The sequence below is a fragment of the Podarcis bocagei genome (assembly GCF_964188305.1).
Source record: "Podarcis bocagei genome assembly, chromosome: 3".
Lineage (NCBI taxonomy): Eukaryota > Metazoa > Chordata > Lepidosauria > Squamata > Lacertidae > Podarcis > Podarcis bocagei.
This window is the reverse complement of record NC_138127.1, coordinates 64,948,344-64,976,017: the sequence shown is the minus strand read 5'-3', so window position 1 is coordinate 64,976,017 and position 27,674 is coordinate 64,948,344. Positions and strand designations below refer to the sequence as shown.

Here is a 27,674-nt window from a genome sequence, read left to right as displayed (position 1 = left end):
AATTTTGTACAGAGGCAATAGTCCTCCCTATAAATCGTATACAGAAGTGACAGTCCTCCCTACACACACACACCTCTGCCAAGATGACATCTGAGCAAGCCCAATGGTCATTTTAATTGAGTTTACTTTGTATAGCATGTGGAAGGATAAATAAATATTTGGGGCACCTTTTTCCAAAGTTAAAACTAGAAGCAGACTTAACTGTTGCACCTGAGAACCAACTGCCCTGTTTCCCCTTGTTACTGCACTAGTCTCTCTTGTGCATGTGGTTCAGAGCTGGAATAAGGCAAGCCCAGGAAAGCTACCAGCGCACATAATAAATGCTGGAAATGTAATGAGACTGAAGGTACATTCTTCCACCTTTGGTGGACATGCCCAAGGATTAAGAACTTCTGGGAGATGATTTACAATGAAATGAAAAAGGTATTTAAATATACCTTCCTGAAGAAACCAGAGGCCTTTCTCCTGGGCATGGTCGGCCAATTGGTGCCAAAGAAGGATAGAACTTTTTTATGTATGCTACAACAGCAGCAAGAATACTTATCGCAAAGCATTGGAAGACACAAGATCTACCCACCCGGGAAGAATGGCAGATGAAGCTGATGGACTACATGGAACTGGCGGAAATGACTGGCAGAATCCAAGACCAGGGAGAAGAGTTGGTGGAAGAAGATTGGGAAAAAATTATATTTACAGAAATATTGCAAAATTAATGAATGTTAGAAGGATGCTGGAACGAAGTTATATGGCTTTAGCAGAAATGTTATAAAGAATTAAGTAAAAGTAGATTGTTAATGGACCAAAGCGGAAAACTTAAGGTTAGACTGTCTTAAGTTAAAATTTAGAACGAAAATTGAGAAAGATGGAAAGGACTTGCTGAAATAGCTAATTGAACTAGAATACAAAAAAGGGAGGTGTGAGGAGGTTGATGAAACAAGTATATGAAAGGTAAAGACATGGAAAGGTTGGATGTGTTTTTAAATGTTTTTGTTCTGTTTTTTCGTTGTTTTATTGTATTGTTTTTTTTAGTTTTTTTTTAGGTATTGTAAGGTATTGTGTTGTTTTGTTTAATTTTCTATTGTTCTTTTTCTCTTTCTGTAACTTTTAAACTCCTAATAAATATCATTTTTTTTTAAAAAAAAAGGAAAGCTACCAGTGCACAGATCATACAGTCTCATCCAAGGGCAGGTTTGTCTCCTGTGTTGGGAGTGGCTGAATCATTCAACCACAGAAAATGCAGACAAATAAATAAAACAGTATTATTTGATTGGGAAGCAACAATATTTTGCTAGAGCAAATGAAGCATGCAGAGGGTCAGTGGGCAGCTTTCACTCTGAAAGTCACAGGTTCAATTCCCAGAATTACCAGGTAGGGCTAGGAATATCTCCTGCTTAAATCCCAGAGAGCTGCTGCTCGTCGGTACAGACCATACTGAACTAGTTGGACCAATGGCCTAAGGTAGCTTCCTAACTTTTCTTGTCTCTTGCAGCAAAAATAAAGTGCCCTGTTGCACACTTAAGAACTCATACGATTACTTGGTACTCAGTGCTTTTTTCTAAAAAAAATGTTTAAGGGGTATTGTCATTTTCCCACTCATATTGAAATACTGCCCCTCAATGAGGCCAAACACAGATTCACAAAATGTTTAGGGGTATGCATACCCCTGTGTCCCCCCAGAAAAAAGCACTGCTTGTACTCACTCATATGATGGGGTGTTAGGGGAGCAGTAGTACCTCTGGTGGGGGAAACATCCTCCTCCTTCTGGGGTAGTCTGTCCACCTTTGGTCCCCACTCTGCACTCGGCTCTCACCTGTGGCTCCTAGAAGGTGTCAGCATGCAACAAGGGCTACATCCTGAAAAATGTCTTTGATTGGTCAGCTAAACCAGGTGAGGGTAGCCAAGGGGTCTCAAACCCTCGCTGAGTTAAAGACTTCCCCTGCATGCAAAGATGGACTTCAGAGGATTGAGCGGACAAGACCATTAGTGTGTCCAGCCATCAAGAAGGCAGTTTCTGCGTGTGCTGTAGAGGAAGTGAGGGATAGATGGAGCTCATCAACCTGGAAAGGTAGCACATCTCGGAGAAGGAAAACTCCGATGCTAAACCGCCACTGCCTTGCGGGAAAACTTTGGGAGAAGAAAAGGCTAAAGAGTGAACCCTACACAAATCCAGAGTGGAGTCCCTAAGACAGTTGGATGACGCCTTGTACGCTTCCTTCTGGCAACTCCTGCAGCCAAGCTGGTGCCGAATGTATCAACCAGACCAGCAAGGTGAAGGGGGTGGTCTTGTCATCTCAGTAACCCAGGACCTCCATACACACTGCCTAGGCTAGGGTAGGTCACTTTGGTGCTGCTAGCACAGCGATTTGACTTCATCCCTGGAGGCACACTCCATGGTCTCTCGAGACAGATGGATGCCAACAGGATTACCCAGATCCATGATCTCTATTATGCAATTGAATGAACCACTATAGCAGACAGTGCAAACTTATAGATCCCCACAGATTCTAGAGCAGTATTCTTATTATTTATGTGACTATTTTACAGTAAGCAAATCTTCAGTAAGAACTTTCAAGGAATTGCATCGTTCACCATTATACAAATGTCAAGTACTGAATCAATGGTACTTAAACCACCTGAAGTGGGCTTCTGAGCATAGCTCAGAGTGTAAACTGGTTTAATGACATTTCTATTTCACACTTTCTCTATGGACTTCAAGGCAGCATACATAGGATTATCCTGCCTTATCTTTTCCATAGCATATAAGGTTCATCTGCAGTGAGAAGTCACAACTTCACCCAATGAACTTTAATACTGAATAAAGATTTGAACCAATCTAATATTCTCTCAACTATACAACACCATTAATTCCATGGGAATTATATCACTGTCTTAAATGAATTCTGGATTGCAGTGTGAATTAGCAACTTTGGTTAAAAATAACTCAACAAAGTTATTTCCTTTGGGAAATTAATAATACATACAATTATATTAATAGCATAATAGCATAATAATACTTTGAAACCAGTGAGTCTGCTTAACATTTCAGAATAGAAGAAAACACTCAAATCATTTTTATGTGCAGTACTCCAAACTGTTCCACTTTCATTAATTTTCACAACTGCTCCACAAAACATGCACTTAATTCAAATTATTTGCTTTCTGCAGAAATAATATAATAATGTAGTTTGTTAAGGGTGTTGGGAATTGTAGCTCTATAAGGAGTAAACCAAACATTCTTCGGGGAAGGTTTGTACTTTAAAAGTGTACTGTACATGTGACCTTAGTGAAGTCTCATTACTTCAATGGGAATGAATTTCAACTAATATTGCAAATTTATGGCCTGTAACATCCCAGAGACAGGATTTTAAAATAATTTTCCCCTCCAAGGAAGGAGAGAGACCTCACAATTTCTCTCTAGCCAAACCTGGAGAGTGGGAAACGGGGGTATGTGAGGATCACACCAGCAGAGGCTATTGATTCACAGGACTGAAACCACCTAACCTTCCAACATGCTTCCTGAATGGTGGGGAGGGAGGGACTACCCTGGCCAAGAAATTGATGTAGTTTATTTTCTTCCAATTGTAATTTAAGAACAAAGCTCCTGGAACAGGTTTTCTTTTTTAAAGGAGCAGTGCTAAATTCAAACAGGATTTGAATATAGTAATTCTTCCAGACTCAGCTCTACCTTCCCAGACCTTCTATGTATATTGAATCCAACCCAGTATTTCTGATAATGATATTAGAAGTTTTAAGAAAAATTGAGGTCATCCATGAAGCTAAACCAAACTTTGAAGATACCTTTCAAAGTTTACCTCTGATGCCTTACATATTATTCTTCAATGTGTCTTCATGGCACCTAACAGTCACTGTGGTTGAATGAAGAAGTACAGAACATCTGGCCCAACAGTAAAAATACACACACAAACACACTGGAATAACCTCCTCAAAAGCAGATGGCTTTCAAGCAGTAGCGGTAATGGGCCATCCAGGCCAAGGGACAAACACTAGGACACCAGATGCATCCTTTGGGTCAAGTGTTGCAGACTTCTGTACCACTGGACTAGGGAGATATCAGCTCTTTAAACCCCAAGACAGCCATGGTGTCAGTGGCTAGCCTTGTGCAAATACCTGTCCATGGTATGCCTTATTTACATGAACATTATTTTTGTAAATTATCAACCAAGGGCCAGCATGGCCTAGTGACAAGAGTGTTGAGCGTCAGTCAGGCAAACCTGGATTCAGTTGCCATGACTCAATAGTGACCATGTGCAAGTCATATTTAATCAAGGGTTCGTATTCATAAAAATTGACTTGCAATTCTAATGTATGACTTACAATTACTGCGAGAGTTGTGAAAGTGAAATAAATCCCCATCAGGACTGTAAAGCACTTTGCACACCTAGCAGCTTTGATATATTTTTGTGATATAGCAGTATATAAATATTTTTATAAATAAAATAAATAATAACAAATAATGTTGAGCAACAGATGCAGTAGGCACGCACAATGCCCCCCCCCCAAATATAATGTCTGCTGGGCTGTATACACAGAGCTCACTGTTTATTTATAAGACACTTTATCAGTTGCCTGATAGGGACGCTGAATAAAGCAAAATTCTAAACAAGTACTTTAAACAAGTGCTGCAGACATATTCACTGAGACCACAGAACTTGCATGCATAAAAAGTTGCAGAGTTTGCAAACTCACTTTAAATATCAATTTAAATCAGACCAAGATAGATAGGGCATGTTAATTACTGTACGCTAGCCACCTACTTTTCAGACCCGAGGTCACAGCAAGGGTTACCATAGTTTACCAATGTCACTCACCTCTAAACACATTGGGGAAGGCATCAGTAGAAGCTGGTGTCCCTGACGACTTTCTCGAGTGATTAAAATGCACTCTTTCGCCTTGAAAACCATCTCTACTCCGCCGGTATTCCAAGAAATCTGCCGAGCCTGACTTTTGAGCTATTTCAGCTCTGTGATCTGAAATCTCATCTGTCCAGTCTGCTGATCGACTAAATGAACCTGCCAAACTGGCCGACCTCTGCTTCTTGGTTGGCGCACTCTCCTTCCGCTGAGAGGACTCGCGTCTCCTTTTAAAGAGTGGGCTCTGGGATGGGGAGAGACAAGGTGAGTGATTTGGGGAACTCAGCTGCCTAGTGGTGGTTTTGATGTAGCAGGGATTGATGAGAGGATAGGGCTTAAAACACTTGGAACTACGCACAGGACAGCTTGAGAGATCCTCAGAGGAAAAAGTACCATTTTTCAATTCAGAAGAAAGCCCATCATCCAGCGCCTCTCTGCTGGCTGACAAACTCTGCTTCCTTTCTTTGGCTCCACCAACCTGATCATGGCCTGTATTTACAATATCATCCTCTCCTTTTGAACCTGAAAATTCAACAGCTATTCCTTTAGCCTCTGAATCGCCAGCTGGGGATGGAAAATTAAACATGGAACTGCCTAGCACAGCCCCATTCTCTGTCGCTGCAGCATTTAAAGGGGGTAAATCTTTCAGTTCATGAGCAGGTTGGTCCTGCTCCTCTGGCAATTGCCTGTGCTCTTCCTGCATACTGAATACACTGCTGCAGGAATGCCCCATTACGTTTGTCGCTTCTTTCACTTCACTTTCGGTATCGCAGGTGGCAATATATTCTGTAATTTCCGATTTCGCTGAGACAGGCTGTTCAGTATCTGGACTGCTGTCTTTGTCGCTGCTTAGTGAAAGAAACCTTTCAAAACCTAAGGGGGTTGCTTGAGAATTAGCCATGTGTAGGTCCATTGTTTTGGTGCCATGCTGCTCTGTTCCAATGTTAATTGCCCCCTGCTGCTGCTGCTGCAGTTGCAGTCTAATAGCCTGCTGGATATCAGAAAGCAAATCCTCTTGTTCGGTGGCTGAATGGAAACTGTATATGTCCGTATCGGAGCCGGAGCTGGTCCTTTGTCCATCCTGCGGGTCGGCAGCAGCTGGACGATTTTCATTTGTATTTTCAAAATGATCCACATCTGTGTCCGAGAGACCCCCTTCATCTGCAGAAATGCTTATATCAGGAGTTTTGGTGAGAATCGAATGAGCGCTGTCTAGCTCCCCTGTTTGTGAGGCCTGGCTTTCTAAAACATCCTCTCTCGAGCTGCTGTTTCCATCTTTAGCCTTGGACAGATTTTTTCTGATCCTTAGATTGGAAAACACAGATGCCCGAGACTCTGACTTCCCCTTTTTTTTGCCGGATTCATTCCCTTTGCCGTACCTCCCCAGTCCCTTTTTGCTCCCTGCTCCCTTCTTTGTGCCTTCTGCATCCCTGGGCCCAGAAGCATCCTCGCCTCCTTCATGCACATCACCTGCATTCCTTTTCAGCTTCCCATCTTGGTTCCCCATGTTGTTTAGCAATCGTGCAGCGTCAGGAATCAAGCCATGCCGCTCGCCTTCATTCAGCTGGCCTGGCAGCGAGGACCTCTCGAGTAATCCAGGTTTGTTTTCAAGAGGCGGTGATGCAAGCGGAGCAAAGCCTTGCTCTGCCTCTCTCCCAGCTGCTGGAGCTGCCTTTTTGCATAATGTGCTGCTAGCACAGGGCTCCTCAGGGACATGCTCAGTAGAGCACCGAGAGATGCAGACAGCTCCTTCCAATGGTAGCTTGTGGCACCGTTGCCTTTCCAGACTCAGTCTGCTACAGTCCTGGCTCTCTTTGGTAGATATGAATAGTGATTCCTCAGCAACAGAAACTTTCTTCTCCACTGTCAGAGTCCTCTGCATTGCAAAATGCTTTAATTCCAGCCTTTCAAAGGATTAATTCCTGGAATTGGGCAGGGGTTAGGAAAGGAGGGGGGGAGAGAGAGAGAGGTAGGAGGGAAATTAAACCTCAAATTCCATAATAACTTTTCACAAAAGACACTAGCAGCTTTTAATCTTTGAAAAGAAAAATGTTCTGCTTTTTAATAGTGCAAATATTGCCACAAAATATATTATTTCTATTGTGCAAAACTATATTATTTTATACAGCCTTTTAAAAACTCTCACACAATTCAGCAACACAGTTCTATATATATTTTAATATTAAAACTGCAGCATACAGACACACAAATTCTTTGCAGAAATTGTTAAAGGTTAATGATGCTACAGATTCTTCAGTATACTGGTCTCAATGACCATTCAGAAATAAGCCATTTGTATTCCAAGTGGGTACAAATAATGGTAATCCTCAAAGGGATTAAGTTCATCAATATTCAGCACACACTCATTGTTTCCTCTTTAAACACAGAGCATTTGGTAACACCAACCAACATCAGGAAGATGCAAGTTTCAAGTAAGTTATGCCTCACTTCATGTTTGATTTTTTTTTATTAACTTTTAAAATACTATATGACTTGCTAACTTGAATTGTTTCTACTTTTGGTAGAGGTTTGTGCATATTAATCCTTTGGTGCTTTGTGTTCATGGGATTACGATGTTTTAAATTAATTTATGTAAAACAGGAGGGCATGAGACCTGTCATTATAAATCAAACCCAAACTCCATCTGTTCCATCATCCAGGCTCCTGACAGTAGCCTATACCAATGTTAGGAAGCCCCCAGACAATTAGAGACCTACAGGAAGGAGGAAATTTATAATAGAGTGTTTACTATGAAGTATGTCCCACTGTGTTCAATGCAGCTTAGCATCCACAATGGCTTGGTGGTAACTCTCATTGAAATTAGTTGGGATACTGCTGAGTAAACATGGATAAAAGGACTGTACAAAGAATTATATACAGACCACATAGAGTGCTGTACACAAATATCCTACATTCTTTGTTTAACCATTTAAGAATATATATATATATATATATATATATATATATATATATATATATCGGGCGCTGTGGTCTAAACCACAGAGCCTAGGGCTTGCCAATCAGAAGGTCAGCGGTTTGAATCCCTGTGACAGGGTGAGCTCATATTGCTCAGTCCCTGCTCCTGCCAACCTAGCAGTTCGAAAGCACATCAAAGTGCAAGTAGAGAAATAGGTACCGCTCCGGCAGGAAGATAAACGCCGTTTCCGTGCGCTGCTCTGGTTCGCCAGAAGCAACTTAGTCATGCTGGCCACATGACCCGGAAGCTGTACGCCGGCTCCCTCGGCCAATAAAGCGAGATGAGCGCCGCAACCCCAGAGTCGTCCGCGACTGAACCTAGCAGTCAGGGGTACCTTTACCTTCATATATATATATGAAGGATATATATATATCCTCCCCTTACTGATCATGAAATAAGGGGGTGGGAATTCTGCTGATATGTCCAGATCAGAGCTATCTTTAACCCCCTCTAAATCTTATTAGGTTTAGCCCATTGAATTAGAATTACACTCTTAAAATAATGTAGCTTTATAGCCTAGAAAATTTACCTTGAGCATGTACATTGCAAGTACTTTGACTAATTTAAATTCAAGTATGGTATTTAAAGTTATAGATGTTGGTTTAAACTCAGATCTTTTTGCCAATTTGTAACTATTATTTTATGTTTTTTATGCTGTATCCCATTATTCAATGAAGGTGGGTTAGAAAATGTAAATGGAAATATAACTAGGAAATGCGGTTTCCCTCTTTTCACAACACATATGGTATATGACCTAAATGTTTATCTTTGTTGCACAGTCCAGTCCTAAGACTTGTTGCATTGGTGCCTAAGTGATCTTCATATGTGCCAGATTTCATCTGTTTTAGTGTTATGGAACAGATGAAGAAAGAACATGTAGCGTTCCCACGTGTAAACTCGTAACCTAAATAATATGCAACAAACTTCCTCAAGCTGATTTTTGACCCTATAGCAAGCATCTTTTTTTACATGAGCTACTATTCAGTATAAATCCAAAAAATTGAATAATAATAATAATAATAATAATAATAATAATAATAATACAGTGGGCTCTCAGGTTGTGAACGTGATCCGTGTGGGATGCACACTCACACCCCGCAGTGTCCGCAACCCGCAGCAGCATGTCTGCGCATGTGCAGGTTGTGATTCGGCGCTTCTGCGCATGCGCGACCACCGAAACTCGGAAGTTACCTGTTTCAGTACTTCCGGGTTTCGGCGGTCTGTAACCCGAAAAAACGCAACCTGTAGCATCTGTAACCCGAGGTATGACTGTAATAATAATTTATACCCCACCCACCAATGGAATATTAAAAACACGATAAAACATCAAACATAAAACTTCCCTAAACAGGGCTGCCTTCAGATGTCTTCTAAAAGCCAGATAGTTGTTTATTTCCTTGACATTTGATGGGAGGGCGTATATGAATGGGTATATGAATGTCTTCCACTGTTCTGGGAGATGAGATTCCTCCTCCAAGGAGTATCACAATTTGCAAATAGAGTTCCAGAGTGATTATTAACTTTACAAAGATAATGAATTCTGCCACATATATTGTAAGCTCCAAGATGCAACTGACATTTTCATGTCATCATACATGATTTCAACACCACAGACCATGCCACTATAAATAGAAACCATAGCACCCGAATGATTTTAGCTGCAGCCCAAGGGCTACTTATTTGGAGAAAGTCCTAGTGAAATTTGAGTTATTTCCAAGTAAACATAGCCAGGATATGCATGGTTTTGTGTTGAAAGTTTAAAGAGTAATGCTATAGGCACCTCCTCTCAAATGCTGGGTTTTTGTTGTAAATTTTAGTTATGAACCAAATACTAATTCATTATTAGCAATGACAATAAATAAATAAATACTGAATATACATTTGGTGCAGAAACAAGATCACTCCCTGCAGTAGTTGTAATTCTCTAATTTCACTCTTCCTTACAAAATTAAAATAAACCAGCCAAAGTGCAGACAACTCCCTGCTTAAAAAAACACAGAAACTTACATTTTCCTGTAGCTTATAGTTCCACAGCTACATATATCTACTCCTAACCACACAGGTGGAAAGTTGAGTGTAAGTCTCCACATATTTCTCCTCACCAGCATTACTTTGGATTGCATTGACGTCTTCACAGCACTTGCAGGAACAGGAAAAGACGTAGGAATTTGTTCCCTGCACCTGTAGCAGGTGATTAGCATTTCCTGGAAGAAAGCCAAGGTAAGCAGAACAAGTTTTTCTCCAGTGCATGGAAAATCATTAGGGAGAGTAACCAAAACCACATCAACATGGCCTTAGGTATTAGAATGCCTGAACTGCCCTGAAACCAGAAGGGGTTCGTGCATAAAAAAATAATATAAAGGGGTGATAGAAATGGAGGATGTACTTGAAAGGAACCTGTAACCAGGAAAGTTTGAAGAGAACTCAGTTTCCTTTTTCTTTCCTTTATACAAGCCTCATGATAATTACTGATTGGGGAAACAAAAACATGAGTGAAATTCAACCCATTACTTTTTTTCTTTTTAAGCATTTTTAAAAAAAAATTAAAGGGGATAAGACTGAGGTTTTAGCCATTAAGGCAATAATGGCTTCAAAGAGGTCTTACAAAGCACTGTTTTGCTTTCAGTATTAGTGGTAGTTCATTGTTTTTAAGAAACGGGTTACCTTTTTCTTCTTTTGGTATATTGTTTTATGTTGTATACCACTCTTTTAGTACTTTTAGAACTGAGTAGAATATGAGTAGTCTATGAGTAGAATATGAGTTGTTATATTTATTATTACAAGAAATATTACTGGAGAATTGGTAGCTAGAACTGAACTTTCAATGAGTACCAGTAACCTGTACACTGTATGAAGAGTATCTGAAGATGTCTGCATGCAAACAAAAGCTCATACCAATAACAAACTTAGTTGGTCTCTAAGGTGCTACTGGAAGGAATTTTTTGTTTTTTTACTGTGGCAGACTAACACAACTACCTACCTGCAACTAGAACTGTATGAAGAGCTTACTAAAGAGAACTGCAGAACTGCACTCTTTTTATATGCTATATGGGAAGCAGCAGCTGCCAGCTTGGTCTCTGCTAAGTACTTGCAGAATCAAGTTGTTTTTGTTTATCAAATTCCCAATGGCAATTTCACGAGGCTTTCCAATTGCCTTTAGTAATAAAATTCAATTCTGCAAAAAATGTATAGATACAAAATAACTGGCACTGACTTTGGCAAGATTAAATGTGAGAGATCTATATTGTGTATGAAACCCTTACTATAGGCCAGGGTTTATATAGGATCTCTGGTCAGAAAATATAAACTATTCTAAAGGAAATAAAGTGTTATTGCGGACAGGTTTTTTGACTCCTACCTTTGTCCAATAAGAAACATTCCAGTCAGATTAAAAGCCAGTTTCTACACTCACACACACTTCCAAGCAAGCAAGAGACATTATTCTTGTTTAAGGATAAATTGCAGCTAAGCAAAAGCACTTGAAGAAGGCACAGAGCATGGCCTAGAAAGAGTCCCTCGGGCCAGATAGAGAGACATGGAGAGCCACATCCACCCCTTGGGCCAGATGTTCCCTGCTCCTAAAATAATGTAATTATTTATCACATTCTCAAAAGCTAAAAGTGGAGACGCAAGAATGTGCTAATTGGAAACTTAATGTGGATCCTTAAAGCAGATAGAAAACAGGTACTGTAATACCACACTAGGAGGCAAGAAAAAGCACCACTGCCTTCCATCCCCTGCCCAGATGCAAATTGTGTGGAAATTTACACCTGCTAAATTTCTGTGTGTCAAACTGCTTGCAAAGGCTCAGGAGTCAGGGTGTATCTGTGTGTGTGTGGTGTGGGGATCTGGCAAGTTTACGTCAGTCAGCAGGTGAAGTGTGATTACAGATCACTCACAAGATGTGGTTTCAGGAGCAGATGTCAGTTATTCACTAGGATATTCACACTGCAAGTCAGAGGAAGGGAGGGAGGAGTGTCTAGAAGAAAAGAGGGGGAGGTTTTGGAGACATGTTTTAGAAAAAGGCTGGAAAGATGTGTGACTGGCTTGCACGTAAACATAACAACTGGAACCACTCTTAGGCTAGAGGGCATATGGTTACTCCACTTGAGGGAAAGCACCTTTTGTAGGGCACTTCAGAACCAAGGCCCTAGTCAAACATCACCAACCCATTTCTCTGTGACAACGTAGTCTGCTTTTTTTCTTTAAAAAAAATGCTTAGGGGTACTCTCATTTTGACTCAAGAAAATCACCATTTTATAGTTCAAATAGGGAAAAATAAATACAGTACCTCGGGTTACATACGCTTCAGGTTACATACGCTTCAGGTTACAGACTCTGCTAACCCAGAAATAGTGCTTCAGGTAAAGAACTTTACTTCAGGATGAGAACAGAAATTGTGCTCCGGTGGCGTGGCAGCAGCAGGAGGCCCCATTAGCTTAAGTGGTGCTTCAGGTTAAGTACCGTTTCAGGTTAAGAACAGACCTCCGGAATGAATTAAGTACTTATCCTGAGGTACCACTGTACAAAGATTCACAGAATGTTTAGGGGTATGTGTACCCCTGCGTCCCTCCAGAAAAAATCATTGCATGTAGTATTTGTATGAATAATGCTTTAACTTGCCTGAATGCCTTATTGCTATATAGTTAGGAGCAGGGGAATAGCATCAGGAACAGAGGGTAGTCTTTTGTTTTGTTTTGCTTTGTTTTTCATTTCCAGAGGTCATCTCTTGCCTGTCATGCCCACCTTATGCTTGTTAGGGGCTCAAGAAATCCAATTCCACCCCTATCTTTGCATTTCCCTTCACCACTCCCAGCTCAACACCTTAACACTTGATGGCTCAATGACATGCAACCATAGACATCCTTTCCATATTCCTGGAGCCCGTCGCATGCATGGCTTCCAAGACAGAAAGTGCAGCAAAATCATGGGAAACTTCATTGTCCTCTTTGGCAGGGCTTCAGATAAAGCTAGCCACCCTTTATCTGAGAGCCACCAAGAGCCTTGGCTGATACACAAGCTCCTTTCACAACCACACTAGCCAATAAATACATGCTTCGTTCTGTTTCTCCACTTCTACCAATCAACAAATTGGAGCTGAGCACGAAGATGCCATCAATTTGTTTAATTTAGTAGGTGAGTCCAGCCCTGAGAGGGCTCTGGCGTTTGTAAGAGATGAATAAAGAATTGTCCCAGGTGTGGTAGTTCTCATCATAGTGTTACAGTGCTGGGAAAAGCTGCACCTGGTGGAATTTCCCTCAGAAGAAACCACCACTTAAAGGAAGAGGACTGGCCATGTTTATACCATTGGTCTTCTGACTACCCAAATTCCTTTGCTTGTAGGGTTGCCGCCTTTCTTCTGGCTCCATTGCTCTGCCCTTTTATCAACAGAAAAAGACATGGAAAAATTAAAGGGGGGTGCTATATTCCTTGCTGCTCTCCTCCTTTGTGAAAACCACTTACATTTTCACGTTGACACTTTGGGCCCACAGAACAAGTGAAAAGATAAATCTGTGCCCAGATTTATCAGCTTTGGGGTCATTTCCACAGCCTCGAATGCATCTCAACGCTGAATGTGAATAGAACTGTTGTGAGGAATAGACTAGCGTCTTTGTTACTCTGTACTGCACTTCACCATCCACAAAGCATATGAGGCCATCAAGATGCTAAGTGTGTGGCAGAGGATGTTTTTAATCTCCTCATATGGAAGAATGACGTGGCCATAAGTTTTAAACTGGGGTTTTTACCATTATCAGCCATTACTGGAGCAGTGAACTCGCAACTCAGAAATGCCAATTAGCTTCCTGGGTCTACGTACATTAATTCCCTCTCAGTACAGTGGGCATAAATTAAGACTTGTTGCTTTTTCCAGCAGTGCCCTGTCTTCTATATGTGGTTCTGTTCAGCTAAAAGTCTTTGCACTCTTAGGTCTATATCAGGGCAGAAAATGCTCTTCAGTTTGACGGCCTCATTCCCTGTTGGCCAATCATCACAGGGCTTCATGCCAGACTGGGTGGGCATAGTAGTAGATAGGTAGCCGTGTTGGTCTGCCATAGTCAAAATAAAAAAATTCCTTCCAGTAGCACCTTAAAGACCAACTAAGTTAGTTCTTGGTATGAGCTTTCGTGTGCATGCACACTTCTTCAGATACACTGAAACAGAAGTTGCCAGATCCTTCTATATAGTGAGAAGGTGGGGAGGGGTGTTACTCAGAAGGGTTGTGGGAATGGGAGATAGGCAGATAGCTGAGAGAGCCTCTTGACGACTCTTAACGACTGTAATAGGTCTTACAGGAAAAGGCAAGGGGTGGGAAGGTGAGAAATGGTTTAGTCATGTATAGTGAGATAAGAATCCAATGTCTTTGTTCAGCCCAGGTCTTTTCATGGTTTTAAGTTTGGTAATGAGTTGTAATTCAGCAGCTTCTCTTTCCAGTCTATTTCTGAAATTCCTTTGTAGTAAAACAGCTACTTTGAGATCTTGTATAGAATGTCCTGGGAGATTGAAGTGTTCTCCTACTGGTTTCTCTGTTCTGTGATTCTTGATGTCAGATTTATGTCCGTTTATTCTTTGGCGTAAGGTTTGGCCTGTTTGTCCAATATAGAGAGCTGAAGGACACTGTTGGCATTTGATGGCATACACAATGTTAGACGATGAGCAATTAAATAGTCCCGAGATGGTATGTGTGAAGTTGTTGGGGCCAGTAATGGTGTTGTCCGGGTGTATGTGGCAGCAAAGTTGGCATCTAGGTTTATTGCAGGCTCTGGTGCCAGTGTCTGTGTTAAGTCTGGTTGTAGTATTATTGTGGGTTAGGAGTTGTTTAAGATTGGGTGGCTGTCTGTAGGCAATGAAAGGTCTTCCTCCCTTCCTGGGTGGGCATAGTTAAAGCAGAAGTGAGTGTGTGTCCCAAGTTGGGATGGCCACCTCACACTCTCTTGCATGCATGCGCACACCTCCCACAGACACAGACCAAAAATACATGCATACCACAAACACAAATAAACCTTTTTGAGTATAGTGTGTGCTTTTAAAGACTTTAGGGTGGATGGAAGTACAGGAGCAGAGTCTTAACTCTAGCTCATAATACAAAGTTCTAATATTTAACTCTTCAAGGCAGGAGTGCCAACTTGAAGAAAATAACTTGAAGGAAAGCCACAATCCACAGAATTAATCACAAGACAAGGTGCGCTCACACCGTTTAAAAATGGCAATGCCCATAAACTTGGGGGGCGGGGCTCAAATATTTTATGGGAGCTTCTATGTTTGAGTTGGCTTCTATGCTTCAAGGATCATGGGTTGTTGTTTTTTCAGGTTCACTGAAATAATTATAGGGGATTGTGCCCATGAAAAATCTACCCCCAGTCAAGGAAAGTCCTGAATGAGCAAGCTTTTAGAGACTCTTCCTGATGAGGCTTGTTTTGTGTACTTACTCAATCTTAGTCACTGAATTTTTCAGAGGATCTTATTTTTAAATTGCTCCTGTTCTCAAAACAAGCCATCATTTTTTAAATGGAGGTCTGTCTTTGTCATGTCACAAATTAGAAAGTCAATTAAAAAACAGCAGCCACCCAAGGGGGCACTTGCAAAGTGCGGTTTACAGGGGTGGCAGGTGCTGCACCCATTTGGCCTGCCCTAGCTACAGGGCTGCCAACACTGGAACTTAGAAAGCCACTGGCTTTGTTACATCCCTAGTGGGAATATAAAGCAACTACATCACCACCCTCTTTTTTCTTCCTTGTGTTTACATTTGTTCCTTTCATCACTCTTATTCATAATTATAATTTGTCATGGCCAGTGGGAGATGTAAGTCTTGAAAAGCTCTGTGCATAATTTGCATGGTGTTTACATCATGTCACAAGGTTGTAACTATCTCTTAGAGCACTTTTAGTTCTTAACATGCCACAGCCCAGTGTACATTAGGAAATTAAATGTGGAACATTTCCATTTTGGCGAAGTATTGATTTATGCACCATTTTGAAAGTAGGCTTTTAGCACTGTTGTCTTCTGTTGCAGCCAAATCCATCAGATTATGACTTTGCAAAAAAAGGGAAAAACGTATTAAATGGACATTAATTGGAGGGCTGGTAAAAGTTGTCTGAAGTGATTCAGAAACTAGGTGATTGACTCTGAAATGTGCTTGTGTCATACGGAGCTACCACAGTGCCGAGTGTGACACAGATCACTACGTGATAGCGAGCAAGATCCTTCTCCAGCCAAAAATGGACCCATAGCACAAAGCAGAAACTGGGGCCTTGAATCAACACTGCCAGAACAGCCATACCTGAACTTTGTGAATGATTCTCTGATTCCATTGAACAAGCACCACTGATTCCATCTCTGATTCCATTGAACAAGCACCACTGAACTGCCTCAGAGACAGTGTCGAAGCAAGGTGGAACTACGTCAGAGGCATCTTACAACATAGTTATGTCCACTTTGGGCAAAAGAGAAGAGCAGATCCCTGACTGCTTTGAGGCTGGCATTAAGGACACGGAGCTTGTTATTGCTCTGAAACACAAGACTCTTGTGAACTACAAGTATGTGCTCTGTGAGAAGACACTTGCTGCACTGCGAAAGGCAAGGAGTGATGCCCAGTGGATTGCCAGGCACTGTGCCAAAGCTGTGCTAAAGCTGTGTCAGAGCATTCAACTTGCTGCTGACAGCGGCAACATTTGCAAAATGCACAAAGGCACGAAGACAGTCTTTGCACCAACAGTGGAGAAAACTGAAAACCTTGCCTGGAGAGAGAGATCATCACAGACCACAGCAAGCAGATGAAGCAAAGGGCAGAGCACTATCAAGAATTATACTCACGGGAAACATTGGCTCTGGCACAGCTATTGACAACATTCAAACTCTGCCGGTATTGGAACAATACCTCCCTCCCTTGACGAGCTGAAGAATGCCAATAGCTCTCTCACACATGGTAAACTCCCAGGACAGGATGGAATCCTAACAAAAGTGCTGAAAGTTGGTCTCAATTCTTCCCTAATGACACACCTCCATGGCCTTCTCTTGCAGTGTTGATAATAAGGATCCGTGTCACATGACATGCACAAGCCAAGCATTGTGACCCTGTATAAGAACAAAGGTGACTACCATGATTGTAACAATTACTGTGGGAACACTGTGGGGGAAATCATATCCTCCCTAAAAGAGGGCACGTGTTGCGGTGAGACCTGGAGACTGACCTTCTGTGTTGTGGGTGGGTTGGACTGATTAGCCACAACACCTGATTGGTAGGTCCCTCAATGTTGGGTTTAATCTGGCCAATGGGGTGCAGTCTAAACGGATTGAGGGACCTATATTTACCCATGCACGTGACCCAGAGCTTCCTCTTTCAGCTCGTGCATCGGAACACACACACACACACACCTCTCCCTACTTTTAGGGCATTTTGCGCTTGACCTTGCTATGCTGTCATGTATCGTCTGTTGTTGGGACAGGGGCATGGCAGGAATTTTCCTCACTTGGCTGATTGGCTGTTGCCATTTGGGTTTTGCCTGCCTCGTAGCAAATTGTCACAACTTGTAAGGTTGCGGATAGGCTCTGGTTCAGGTGATAGGGATGGGAGAACGCTCTCACCATCCTTATGTGTATGGTATTCCATTAAAGGAATCCAGGGACTCAACTGGTTTGGTCAACCCCGGAGAGGGGGTTGTGCCTGTGCCTGAGTCCAGGGGGGCATCTGGGTGGTGAACATAGTCTGTTCCGGCTTTTCGCCTACTCAGGTGTTCACCCTTGGCTGACCTATGATAGAGCTCTGGGTCAGTGCTGCCTGCAAGGGTGCAGGGAGCTAGTCGAACCAGAGCCTATGCAACCACTCACCTTCTGTAATCAATAAAGTTGTGGCCAAAATTCTGCCAAAAACCAAAACTAAAATTTGAGTCAAGTGTGACTTTATTTAGGGGGGAGGTCTCTGGGTCTGAACACACAAGTCTTTGCCCATGTAGTTCTCAAAAGATTACAGTTACTCATGGACAGGGTCTTTCCTGAATCAAAATGTGGCTTTAGAGCTCAGGGGCCAATAGTCAAATGTGATTTTTTTCCAACTGCAGGAGAAATGCCAAGAACGGAGATGCCCCTTGTACATCACCTTCATAGACCTTTGACCTTGTCAGCCAAAAGGGACTCTTCACACTGCTTAACAAGATAGGATTCCCATCTAAGCTCCACAAAATGACCGTGTCCTTCCATGAGAACAGGAACGGCACCATCCAGTATGATGGTTCATCCTCGGATACTTTCCATATAAAGAGCAGTGTGAAACAGGGCTGTGTTCTTGCTCCAACTCTTTTTGGCATATTCTTCTCCCTGTTGCTCTATGGTACTATGGTGAAAAGAGGTTCCAAGACTCTCTCAAGGCAAATCTAAAAAAATGCAGCATAAAGACCGACAACTGGGAAACAGTGGTGCTCCAGTTAGAGAACAGGCTTTACCAAAGGTGTCATGGACTTTGAAGACGCTCAAACTCAGGACGCAAGGGAGAAACGCGCTAAGAGGAAGGCACACTTGGCAAATCCACACCATGATCAACTCCCACCCAGAAATCAATGTCCCCACTGTGGAAGGATGTGTGGATCCAGAATTGGCCTCCACAGTCACTTACAGACTCACTTTTAAAACCGTGTTTATGGAAGACAATCTTACTTGGTTACGAGTGATAGCCAAAGAAGACTATGGTCTTCTTATGCTCTATCCAAGATGTGTTTCACAGTAGCACCAGATATGACTGTTACTAGGAAGTGGAGCTTCTTACTGGGGCCAGAGGGAACCAGATGGCTGGGTCTGAAAGGGTTAGAAGATTGGTGTGTTACATCTGTACTGGCCTCTAGAGAGAACTATACCATCTGTGCAGAAGAGTACAGTATGCAAACAGAGCCATGGTACACTAACCAATGTGCCTTTGAGAATTCATGCCTCATCCAGGTAATATTCTGGTATCTAAAAGAATGGCAACCATCCTTTCTACATGGATAATTTTTTTCCTCCCCAATATGTTGACTCTTCATTTTATGACAAACAAGATTCTACCTGTGATAGCTGGGTGCCTTTTTTTTAATCTGAGAATTTCTGGTTGTTAAAATGGTTGCAATAGTTAATGTCTTCTTTCTCTAGTTTGTTTTCTAAATCATGGCTTACTTAAATTGCAGCATGTTAGGTAAATTATGAACCATGTCCATATTATCTATATTTCATGTAGAGCACCATATTAACTCCACTTAGAAACACAAACTTTTACATAGCTTGGTTTGTTCTTAGGAATCATTAACAATATAAATCAACTTTCTTCATATGATGAAGAAACAAACCAGCAAGAGAAATAGGTAACTGTCTTTTTAAGTGTTTTAGCAGTTTCCCTTAACTTTGCTTACAGGTGTGCTCGCTACAGCAGGTAAAGGGGCTATAGCAGTGAAAAATGGTTGCTGATACACCAGGGCTGTGGCTGTGATTTGTCACGACTGTCTGGCATTTAGTATGCAATTGCTCGGCTGCTTCACTCACGTTTTCCAGGGCATCCACACAATGCTGTGGTCCAATCATTGTCAACTTGTATTTTATTCCATCTTTTCTCAGACTTCAGAAACTCCAACATTTTCAGAAGAATGGATGAGTACCGCTATCTCCAAAGACAGTGGAGGCTTCACAATTGGAGCAAACTGGGGTATTCCCTTACCAAGGGGAATTGCAAGCAAATAATAGGGGAAAAACTCTCTAAATTCACAACACTATCAATGGCACAATTTTTCCAGTCTCCCATGCATTCATTATCCTTCCATTTGAATTTAGATACAATTCTGTCAATCTTCTGTCCTATGGCCAGCCACCTCTCAACATTGCTGGACCAATCCCAAACTGTTTGCTACGGCCAGGAGATCATATTAGCATTTCACTAGTGTTAGTCCTTGAAGTTTAACAGCTTCTCATCCCTTCCTGTTGTCATGAGGGCAATCCAGCCAATCAAGACACAGGAATCAGCATACAGCCATAGTTTTAGCATACGGTCATAGTACAAGGTTTATAGCTCTGCCTCAAGGTAGGTTCATCTATTTTGGGTTGTTGTTGTTTGGAGCAGGGGGAGTTCTGTTGATAACGATGGCAAGGAAATGTGAACAGGTGACTGAGCCTATTCTCTTGTCTCTTAACTGTGTGTTTGACACGGTTTCTCTTTCTTCGTTTAGAAATAAGCTTCAATGGGGATGCAAGTAAAGGTAATCACTATCCGCAGCTACCTCCGCCTAGTGGCTGAATTAAAGCATATGTCGTGACAGCATCTGATGTTGATTTTCCATCCTTGGAAATGACGGTGTGCTTTTATTCCAAGGAAATGTGCACTGGAATATCTCTGGTGTTCCTGTGCTGCCATCTAGTGTCCATAGCCTGCTAATGTAAAAGCATGAGTACCAAATACACTCTTCAAATAAGAATACGTGCGGACCAGCTTGTAGCAGCTAGTTTTGTCAGTAAAGTCCAACATACATGGCTTTTCTTCCCCACTTGCCATCTAGGTCCCCAGTCAGAAAACATTGTTGCACTGCTCGTATATGTTCATACTTTATTACTTCAAATGCTGATATTGCCTTGGCTCTCCCCCCTCAGATTTGGAACTCAGACAGTAACCACGATGGATAGTATTGATAAAGTCAGTGCAGTGTTCCAACCGGGGTCTACAAGGTAAAGCTTTCTCTCAAATCCATGTTGACCTGCAATACCAAGAAGAAGAAGAAGAAGAAGAAGAAGAAGAAGAAGAAGAAGAAGAAGAAGTCGTCGTTAGAAGAGTCAGCTGAAGAACAATTTAGCTCCAGGTGGTAAGCTCATTTTGTGTTTAATTATTGTATTACATTTATTAATAAGAATGAAAAATATAGATTTTCTCTACGTTGTTTCTAGTACAGTGGTACCTTGGGTTACATACGCTTCAGGTTACAGACTCTGCTAACCCAGAAATAGTGCTTCAGGTTAAGAACTTTGCTTAAGGATGAGAACAGAAATCGTGCTCCGGTGGCATGGCGGCAGCAGGAGGCCCCATTAGCTAAAGTGGTGCTTTAGGTTAAGAACTGTTTCAGGTTAAGTACGGATTTCCGGAATGAATTAAGTACTTAACCCAAGGTACCACTGTATAGTGTCCTTTTTATTTTGTTGGGTACACTCATACCATGACAGGTATGTTTCAGAGGTGGGGTTATCATTGTTTCTGACAGAAAATCATTTCTTCCTATCACTGTATTCTGTGTTGGAAAATCTTTGACTTGCTGCTGCTTACATAGCTAGGGACATGGGTGGCCCTGTGGGTTAAACCACAGAGCTTAGGGTTTGCTGATCAGAAGGTCGGTGGTTTGAATCCCTGCGACGGGGTGAGCTCCTGTTGCTTGCTCCCCGCTCCTGCCAACCTAGCAGTTCTAAAGCACGTCAAAGTGCAAGTAGATAAATAGGTACCGCTACAGGGGGGAAGGTAAATGACGTTTCCGTGCGCTGCTCTGGTTTGCCATAAGCGGCTTAGTCATGCTGGCCACATGACCCGGAAGCTGTACGCCGGCTCCCTCGGCCAATAAAGCAAGATGAGTGCTGCAACCCCAGAGTTGTCCATGACTGGACCTAATGGTCAGGGGTCCCTGTACCTTTTACATAGCTAGCACTTCAGGTTGTTATGTAGGAAAGCTTTTTGACTGGTTCAGAATATTTCTTCTTACTCCTTTGTTTGGTGGGAAGGGAGTGAAGGAAGGGCACTGAGGGAATTTCCCCTTCTTATAATTGGGATATTTAGTCCCATTTACCTGGGGATAAGCCCCATTGAAAATTATGTGGCTTCTTTATAGGACTGTGTTGTTAACTGGGTTGACACTTCTTAAATAGTTTCCCTTAAAACGTCCCACAGAACTTTCCTCTCTCTGGGAATGGTGTTGGTATGACATGGCACTGGGTACCACTTGTGATATACTCTGAGAAACTTTTAACTTGAAGTTATGTTCAGATTTAAAATCAGCAAATGGCAGCCTGTTATGTGTGCTCGCTTCTCTTCTGTAGTGACTGTGCAATAAAGGCAGTTTTTAATTTGCATAAAGTCAGATTCAGAATTGCAGGCAGCCACAACGCTCATACCCCTCAACATACTGAGTCCCCAAATGGAAATGGATATCTTCCTGCCCATGCTTCTTTCACAAGAAAATGGGGTGTCCCTTTTAAAGTTTTCTTTAAACAAATCAAACATACATGGGCATGAAGGTTTCCCACAGATCCTTTGAAAAGGAGCACTGAAAAAGTTAGAAACTTGCATGGAAATGAACATCCTGCCATACTTTAAATGATTGCAGAGAAGGAAGAAAGTTGCTGCTTTCTTTACACCTCTGTGAACTCTCAGTGTGGTGCTTCTCTTGTGAAAGGGCCAACTTGCAGGGTGGCAAAAGGCAGAGACCTTCTTCCCTGGATTCTGTTGGGGCCTCACAATGTCACACAGCCCTGCCAGATCTCAGGAGGAGTGGGGCATGACAACAAGCCTGCCACCTAAGCCCTATTTTCTCTGTTTCCCCAGCCTACCCCCTTCAGTTTTAAAGTGTTCTGTTGAGGTGTTAAGTTGCTACTGGTTTATAGGACTAGAAAAGAATTTTATTCTCAATCACAATTGACCCTTGGTCAAGAGCTTCTTGTCATTCTCTCACCAATTGGCAGGTTATTGTTTTGACACTTAACCAATTTAATTGTCACAACTTGGGCAGAAATGACATTGGGCAGGACCTAATCATATGCCTTGTGCCCACCCCCTTGTTGTTGTTGTTTAGTCATTTAGTCATGTCCAACTCTTCGTGACTACATGGACCAGAGCATGCCAGGCACTTCTGTCTTCCACTGCCTCCCGCAGTTTGGTCAAACTCATGCTGGTAGCTTCGAAAACACTATCCAACCATCTCGTCCTCTGTCGTCCCCTCCTCCTTGTGCCCTCCATCTTTCCCAACATTGGGGTCTTTTCCAGGGAGTCTTCTCTTCTCGAGAGGTGGCCAAAGTATTGGAGCTTCAGCTTCACGATCTGTCCTTCCAGTGAGCACTCAGGGCTTTCCTTCAGAATGTCCTTCAGAATGGATAGGTTTGATCTTCTTGCAGTCCATGGGACTCTCAAGAGTCTCCCCCAGCACCATAATTCAAAAGCATCAATTCTTCGGCGATCAGCCTTCTTTATGATCCAGCTCTCACTTCCATACATCACTACTGGGAAAACCATAGCGTTTACTATACGGACCTTTGTTGGCAAGGTGATGTCTCTACTTTTTTAAGAAGCTGTCTAGGTTTGTCATGTCTAGGCTATGACAAGCTATCTCTCTGTCTAGGCTATGACAAGCCCACCCCCCTTACAGGATCCTAAAGGGGTACAACAGCTCCCAGCTCAGGTAGATCAGGCCTGCTGCTACTCACCTCAGGTTGCCAGCGGTATTCCAGTTTTTACTGGTCCACAGTAAAACTGGATTGTTTATGCTGGTTAACTCCTAGCAAGCATGCAAGCAGTCTAATGCTCCTGCCTCATGAACTGCTTCTTTTAGCAAAGGGAAATTCCAGTTGATAGATTTCCTAGGCATATGATCAGACTTTATGAATTGAGGATTGTCTCATTTCATTATGATGTGTATGTTTCCATGCTGAATATGTGCTTAAGTTTTGCACTTGAGAATCTGCCCCCCCCCCCGCAACTGGAAGACATTGTCTTGTGGTATTGCAAATCTGAACAAGCTTTTAAAGTAGTTTTGCTCTTCAATGCATTGACTTGAATTACCTTTTGAGATTTTTTAAGTGGGGTGGGGATAATCTTTCACATGAACTTTGCAGGTTTAGCTTCTGTTGGCTCAAATGAGCTTTGTTAGCTGTTCTGAAAGGTAACATTTTCTGTTTTTGTGGTGGCAATTCTGGTCCTCATTTTCCTGGATTGTTGGATTCCAAATCTTCTTATGCATGAGTGTACAGCATTTGCAGTATACACACCTGTCCATGGTAATGTAGAATCAGAAAGGTATATGTAAAAGGATCAGAGATGGGTTTCTTTTCCTTTTCAAGCAAGACTTTTATAATGTGGCTTTATACAGCTATTTTGTTAAATTAAATTAAATACTCAATGATGTACAGAACTAGCTAGCCTGCAGAATATTCAACAGTGAAACAATGTGATGTATGGATATAGATTCACTGGTATTCCTTTCTTTTCTTGCAACACCAAACATTTTGGATTTTATTTTACCACTTGTTTCTAAATATAATCAGACAGCATTTTGAGAATTTTATCAAATCACTCTCCCGTCCACTTTCATGAACTAGGGTATGTATATGCTTTAGAGCTGCTTTGGGGCTAGTTTTTAACACTAAATGTGCATACAGGTAGCTATAACCTTGTTCAGTTATGTGTAGTGTTGCATTATAAATGGGAATGTCACTGTGAGATTGTGTACTAGTGTTGAAACTTGGTAAATACATTGCAGTGGTGTACAGAAATAGTCTGGTAATATTGCTGCTTGAAGGAAGAAAAAAAGACATTACAAGTTTATTACCTATGGCAAACAATGCCATGTTAAGTGTTGGTTTTATATGTGGCCAAGATGGAGCCAGGAAGTTTAATCCTAGCACATGCTGATCCATACTTGGACTAACTAACTTGGGAAAATTATACTTTACCAACAAGCAGTTACTGAAATAGAGGGAATCAGTGAGGGAAGAATTGGTTGCGTCTGTCAGTCTCCCCTAATTGGCTCAGGTAACTTACAGCAAGCATTGTTGCTTTACTTCCAGTGGTCAGGAGTCCTGCAAGCTTAGAAAAATAAATAAAATGAAACAACCCCAGTCCAACAAACAAGAGAGCAACATATGGAAGCATGCTTCTTCAGAATATTTTTATTAGATAGCAACTCTGTTGGAACAAGAGTGCTAATCAGTGCAGGAAATGACACTGAAGTAGCGACTATTTGGTTGTTTATTGTGAAAATTAGCTGGTGTGAACACTAGGGTAATTAGTTCTGTCAACATTGTCTCTCTTAAGTCCACCCAGGGTTTAATTCATGGCTGAATACCTAAGTTGGGAAAATTGGTGCACTGCCCTCCCCAAAACCACTTCTGGATATGTCTTTTTTTTCCCCAGGCACCATTCACACATGAAATTGTGGGGCAGTTAGTTCCTTCTTGTCTAGAAAAGCTTCCACAAGAAATTAATGAATTTGAGCAAAACCTTACATGGTGCAGTCAACAGCAAAGGTTCTTCAGTTATCTTCAGTGAGAACTAGCTTAGTTTCCCTCTAAATAAGATGAGATGGACAGTTGGGGAATATTTTTGTTAGGAAATATAATGGTAGAATATCCCTTTCCCCCATATATGGATGTTAACAGGAACATGAGAACAATTTGATGTTTTTATTGCTGCCTCAGAAGCAATTAATAAACAATACACTTCATATAGAAATGAGCATGTGTCAGTATATGGCAACAAAAATAAGTTACAAGTGACAAAATATTTAAGTTTACAAGGTGTACAAAATTTCAAAATATGAAGAGACTGCAACTTAAAAACTCAAATAAGTTAAAACGTCAACTATCTTGAAGACTTGAAAAATATACATACAACTTCACTCAATCACACAATTTACATTTTTTTGTCATTTTTAATCTGATACATCCAGATACTTTAAACAGTATGAAGTTTAGTAGGTTAAACTGCATTTTAGTACCAAATGGGGATCCCTGAGGGCACATAACAGGATACAAGGGTTAACTTCTTATGAAACTTGTTGAGTTTTTAGTGATATTTATTCACATTATGTAAGCGCTTCTTAATTCAACATACCTTACCAACATTTCCCCGTTAGCTGGAGGTTTGAAAGTGGAATGGTAGAAGGGCTTTGCATAAATTATCCTGGTTTGTGTTGTTTAGTAACATTTCTGCAAAACATTGTTTTGTCATGAATATATGCATGTGAAATGCATAATTGGAGATATATTTTTTTTACTAAGAACGATTGTATAGTTGCAGTTGTGCTCCTGTCAGTTGAAGGATTCTCAGCACTTCAAATATTAGTAAGATGATGATATTTTAAGAAAAGCCTGAAATGTTGCTATAGAAATTCTTGTGAACCCACTTGTAAGAGGGGAGGCTGACCCAGGTCTCTTCACTGTTCCCTTCCATTTTCCCCTCCATTCTTTCACAGCTACCCTTTCTCCTGATTTCCCCCAGACAAACTACATATCTCTTCACAGAGCATGCTTTAGGTGTACTCCCCAAACCATGTAACATGCGAAAAACAAGTGTGTATGAAGGCAGGCACGTGCATTAAGAGGACTGGAGTTGGACTTTAGTTACCTGGGGAATGTATACCCAGAAGCAAACTGGGTTTGTTGCTGTGTGGTATCTGAAGTAGTCTGAGAGGGCCCTAGAGTGAAACCAAAATGGCTGTAAGACTGAGGGAACCAATTAAAACACTCAGTGTAGCCAGTTGCTCCATAACTAAGTAGTCTAACTGCAAGGGGAGAATGTTGGTAATGCTGTTGGAAGGATCCCGAAGAACTGGACTTAAAACCAGTCTGCAGGGAAGTAAATTTTAAAAGAGAAAAACCGAACGAATCCTTTCATAATTCTAGCCCCCCTTCATCTGGGAATAAGCACCACTGAATTCAATAAGACATACTTCTGAGTAGACGTGTTAGAACTGCACTGTAAAACTCTCCATTAAAAATTGTTGGAAAGAACTGGATTCAGTATATTAATTTGCTGTATGCATGTCTTGGCTGAAGTCTATGAGCATCTGTTTTAACCCGTGTGTGTGTGTGTGTGTGTGTGTGTGTGTGTGGTGGGAGAACAAGTTACTTAATATACTGAGAAATGTATGGGAGGGCATGCAACATGAATTGCCTGGGCGGTAGACACAACCAGCATGGCAGCTGTTAATGAAGAAAGGGAGACTTAGAATGGACTTCAGAAACTGTTCTGCTCTCTTATCATGCAGGATTGTGGTTTTTGGCATTTGAAACAGAGATAAAGGTGTAGGCACTCAGATTTTATGCGAGGGGTGGTGGTGGATCCTGAATGTTTGCCCTTTGCTTCTCTCAGCCAACTAGCTCTATACATTTTTATGGAGCATCCAACATTTTATAAGAAGCTAGGAACATAAATACATTAAAAGCAAGCATTATCGGATGGGGGGGTTGGGGGGGAAGGGTTACATTCCTGTTTCTTTAAGCCAGTAGGTGAGTGATATAAGTTTGCACTTTGTGTTACTTCTGTTGAAATGAATTGGGTCAAAATTATAATCAACAGACATTTTGGCAAGTCTGTATTTTTGTGTGTGAATATTGCCAAATGAGCCTAGTAGATTGCATCAAGGAAATTTAAGAGAGTGACTCAGTTCAGAACTGGCAAACATGCTTTCCCACTGTGAGAATAAGACACAGCACACTTTGGGTTTTCATGCTGCACTCTCCCTTTTACCCTGTTTTGCACTAATGAATAAAATATTTGATTTAAAGCTAGCCACAGTTTCTTGTGATGTCCAAATTCAGAACTGTGGTTTGTTTAAACTATGATTTGAAACTAAGTCAGGATCAAGACACAGTTTCCCCATGTCCACACCTCACAAGGAAAATTTACTTAGTTTAAAATGTAAAATTAAGCTTTTGTTCACCTCTTCATGTGTGCAACAGAGGAGAGGAAATGGGGAGTGTAGATGCTCAAGACTTGCTGCAGTTTATTCTTACAGTTGAAAACACAATTGCCCACATAATAATGGACAGTGACAGATTAATCATGCAGCCCAATCCAGTAAGAAGATTTTGCTACTATTACTCTCCAATCGACTTGGAGCCTTTACCGT

The 27,674-nt window shown here is 41.5% G+C and overlaps 2 protein-coding genes across 3 annotated transcripts in view; one reads left to right on the top strand and one right to left on the bottom strand.

Moving 5' to 3' along the window:
• The window catches only part of FMN2 (formin 2), a 151,390-nt gene extending 144,619 nt beyond the window's left edge, over positions 1-6,771 (bottom strand). Inside the window, exon 1 of the mRNA XM_081188003.1 lies at positions 4,830-6,771. Coding sequence (XP_081044129.1) covers positions 4,830-6,753 — 1,924 coding nt within the window. The 5' untranslated portion in view covers positions 6,754-6,771. The remainder of the gene's footprint in view (positions 1-4,829) is intronic.
• Positions 6,772-7,259: 488 nt separating this feature from the next.
• Positions 7,260-27,674, top strand: part of LOC308583816 (uncharacterized protein) — an 81,638-nt gene continuing 61,223 nt past the window's right edge. The window contains exons 1-3 of one of the 2 annotated variants that reach the window (XM_081188162.1): positions 7,260-7,303; positions 9,954-10,068; positions 20,028-20,654. In XM_081188162.1, coding sequence (XP_081044288.1) covers positions 20,542-20,654 — 113 coding nt within the window. In that variant the 5' untranslated portion in view covers positions 7,260-7,303; positions 9,954-10,068; positions 20,028-20,541. Of the gene's footprint in view, positions 7,304-9,881; positions 10,069-20,027; positions 20,655-27,674 lie in introns of those variants that run through there. The other variant, XR_014006416.1, reaches the window with a different exon arrangement.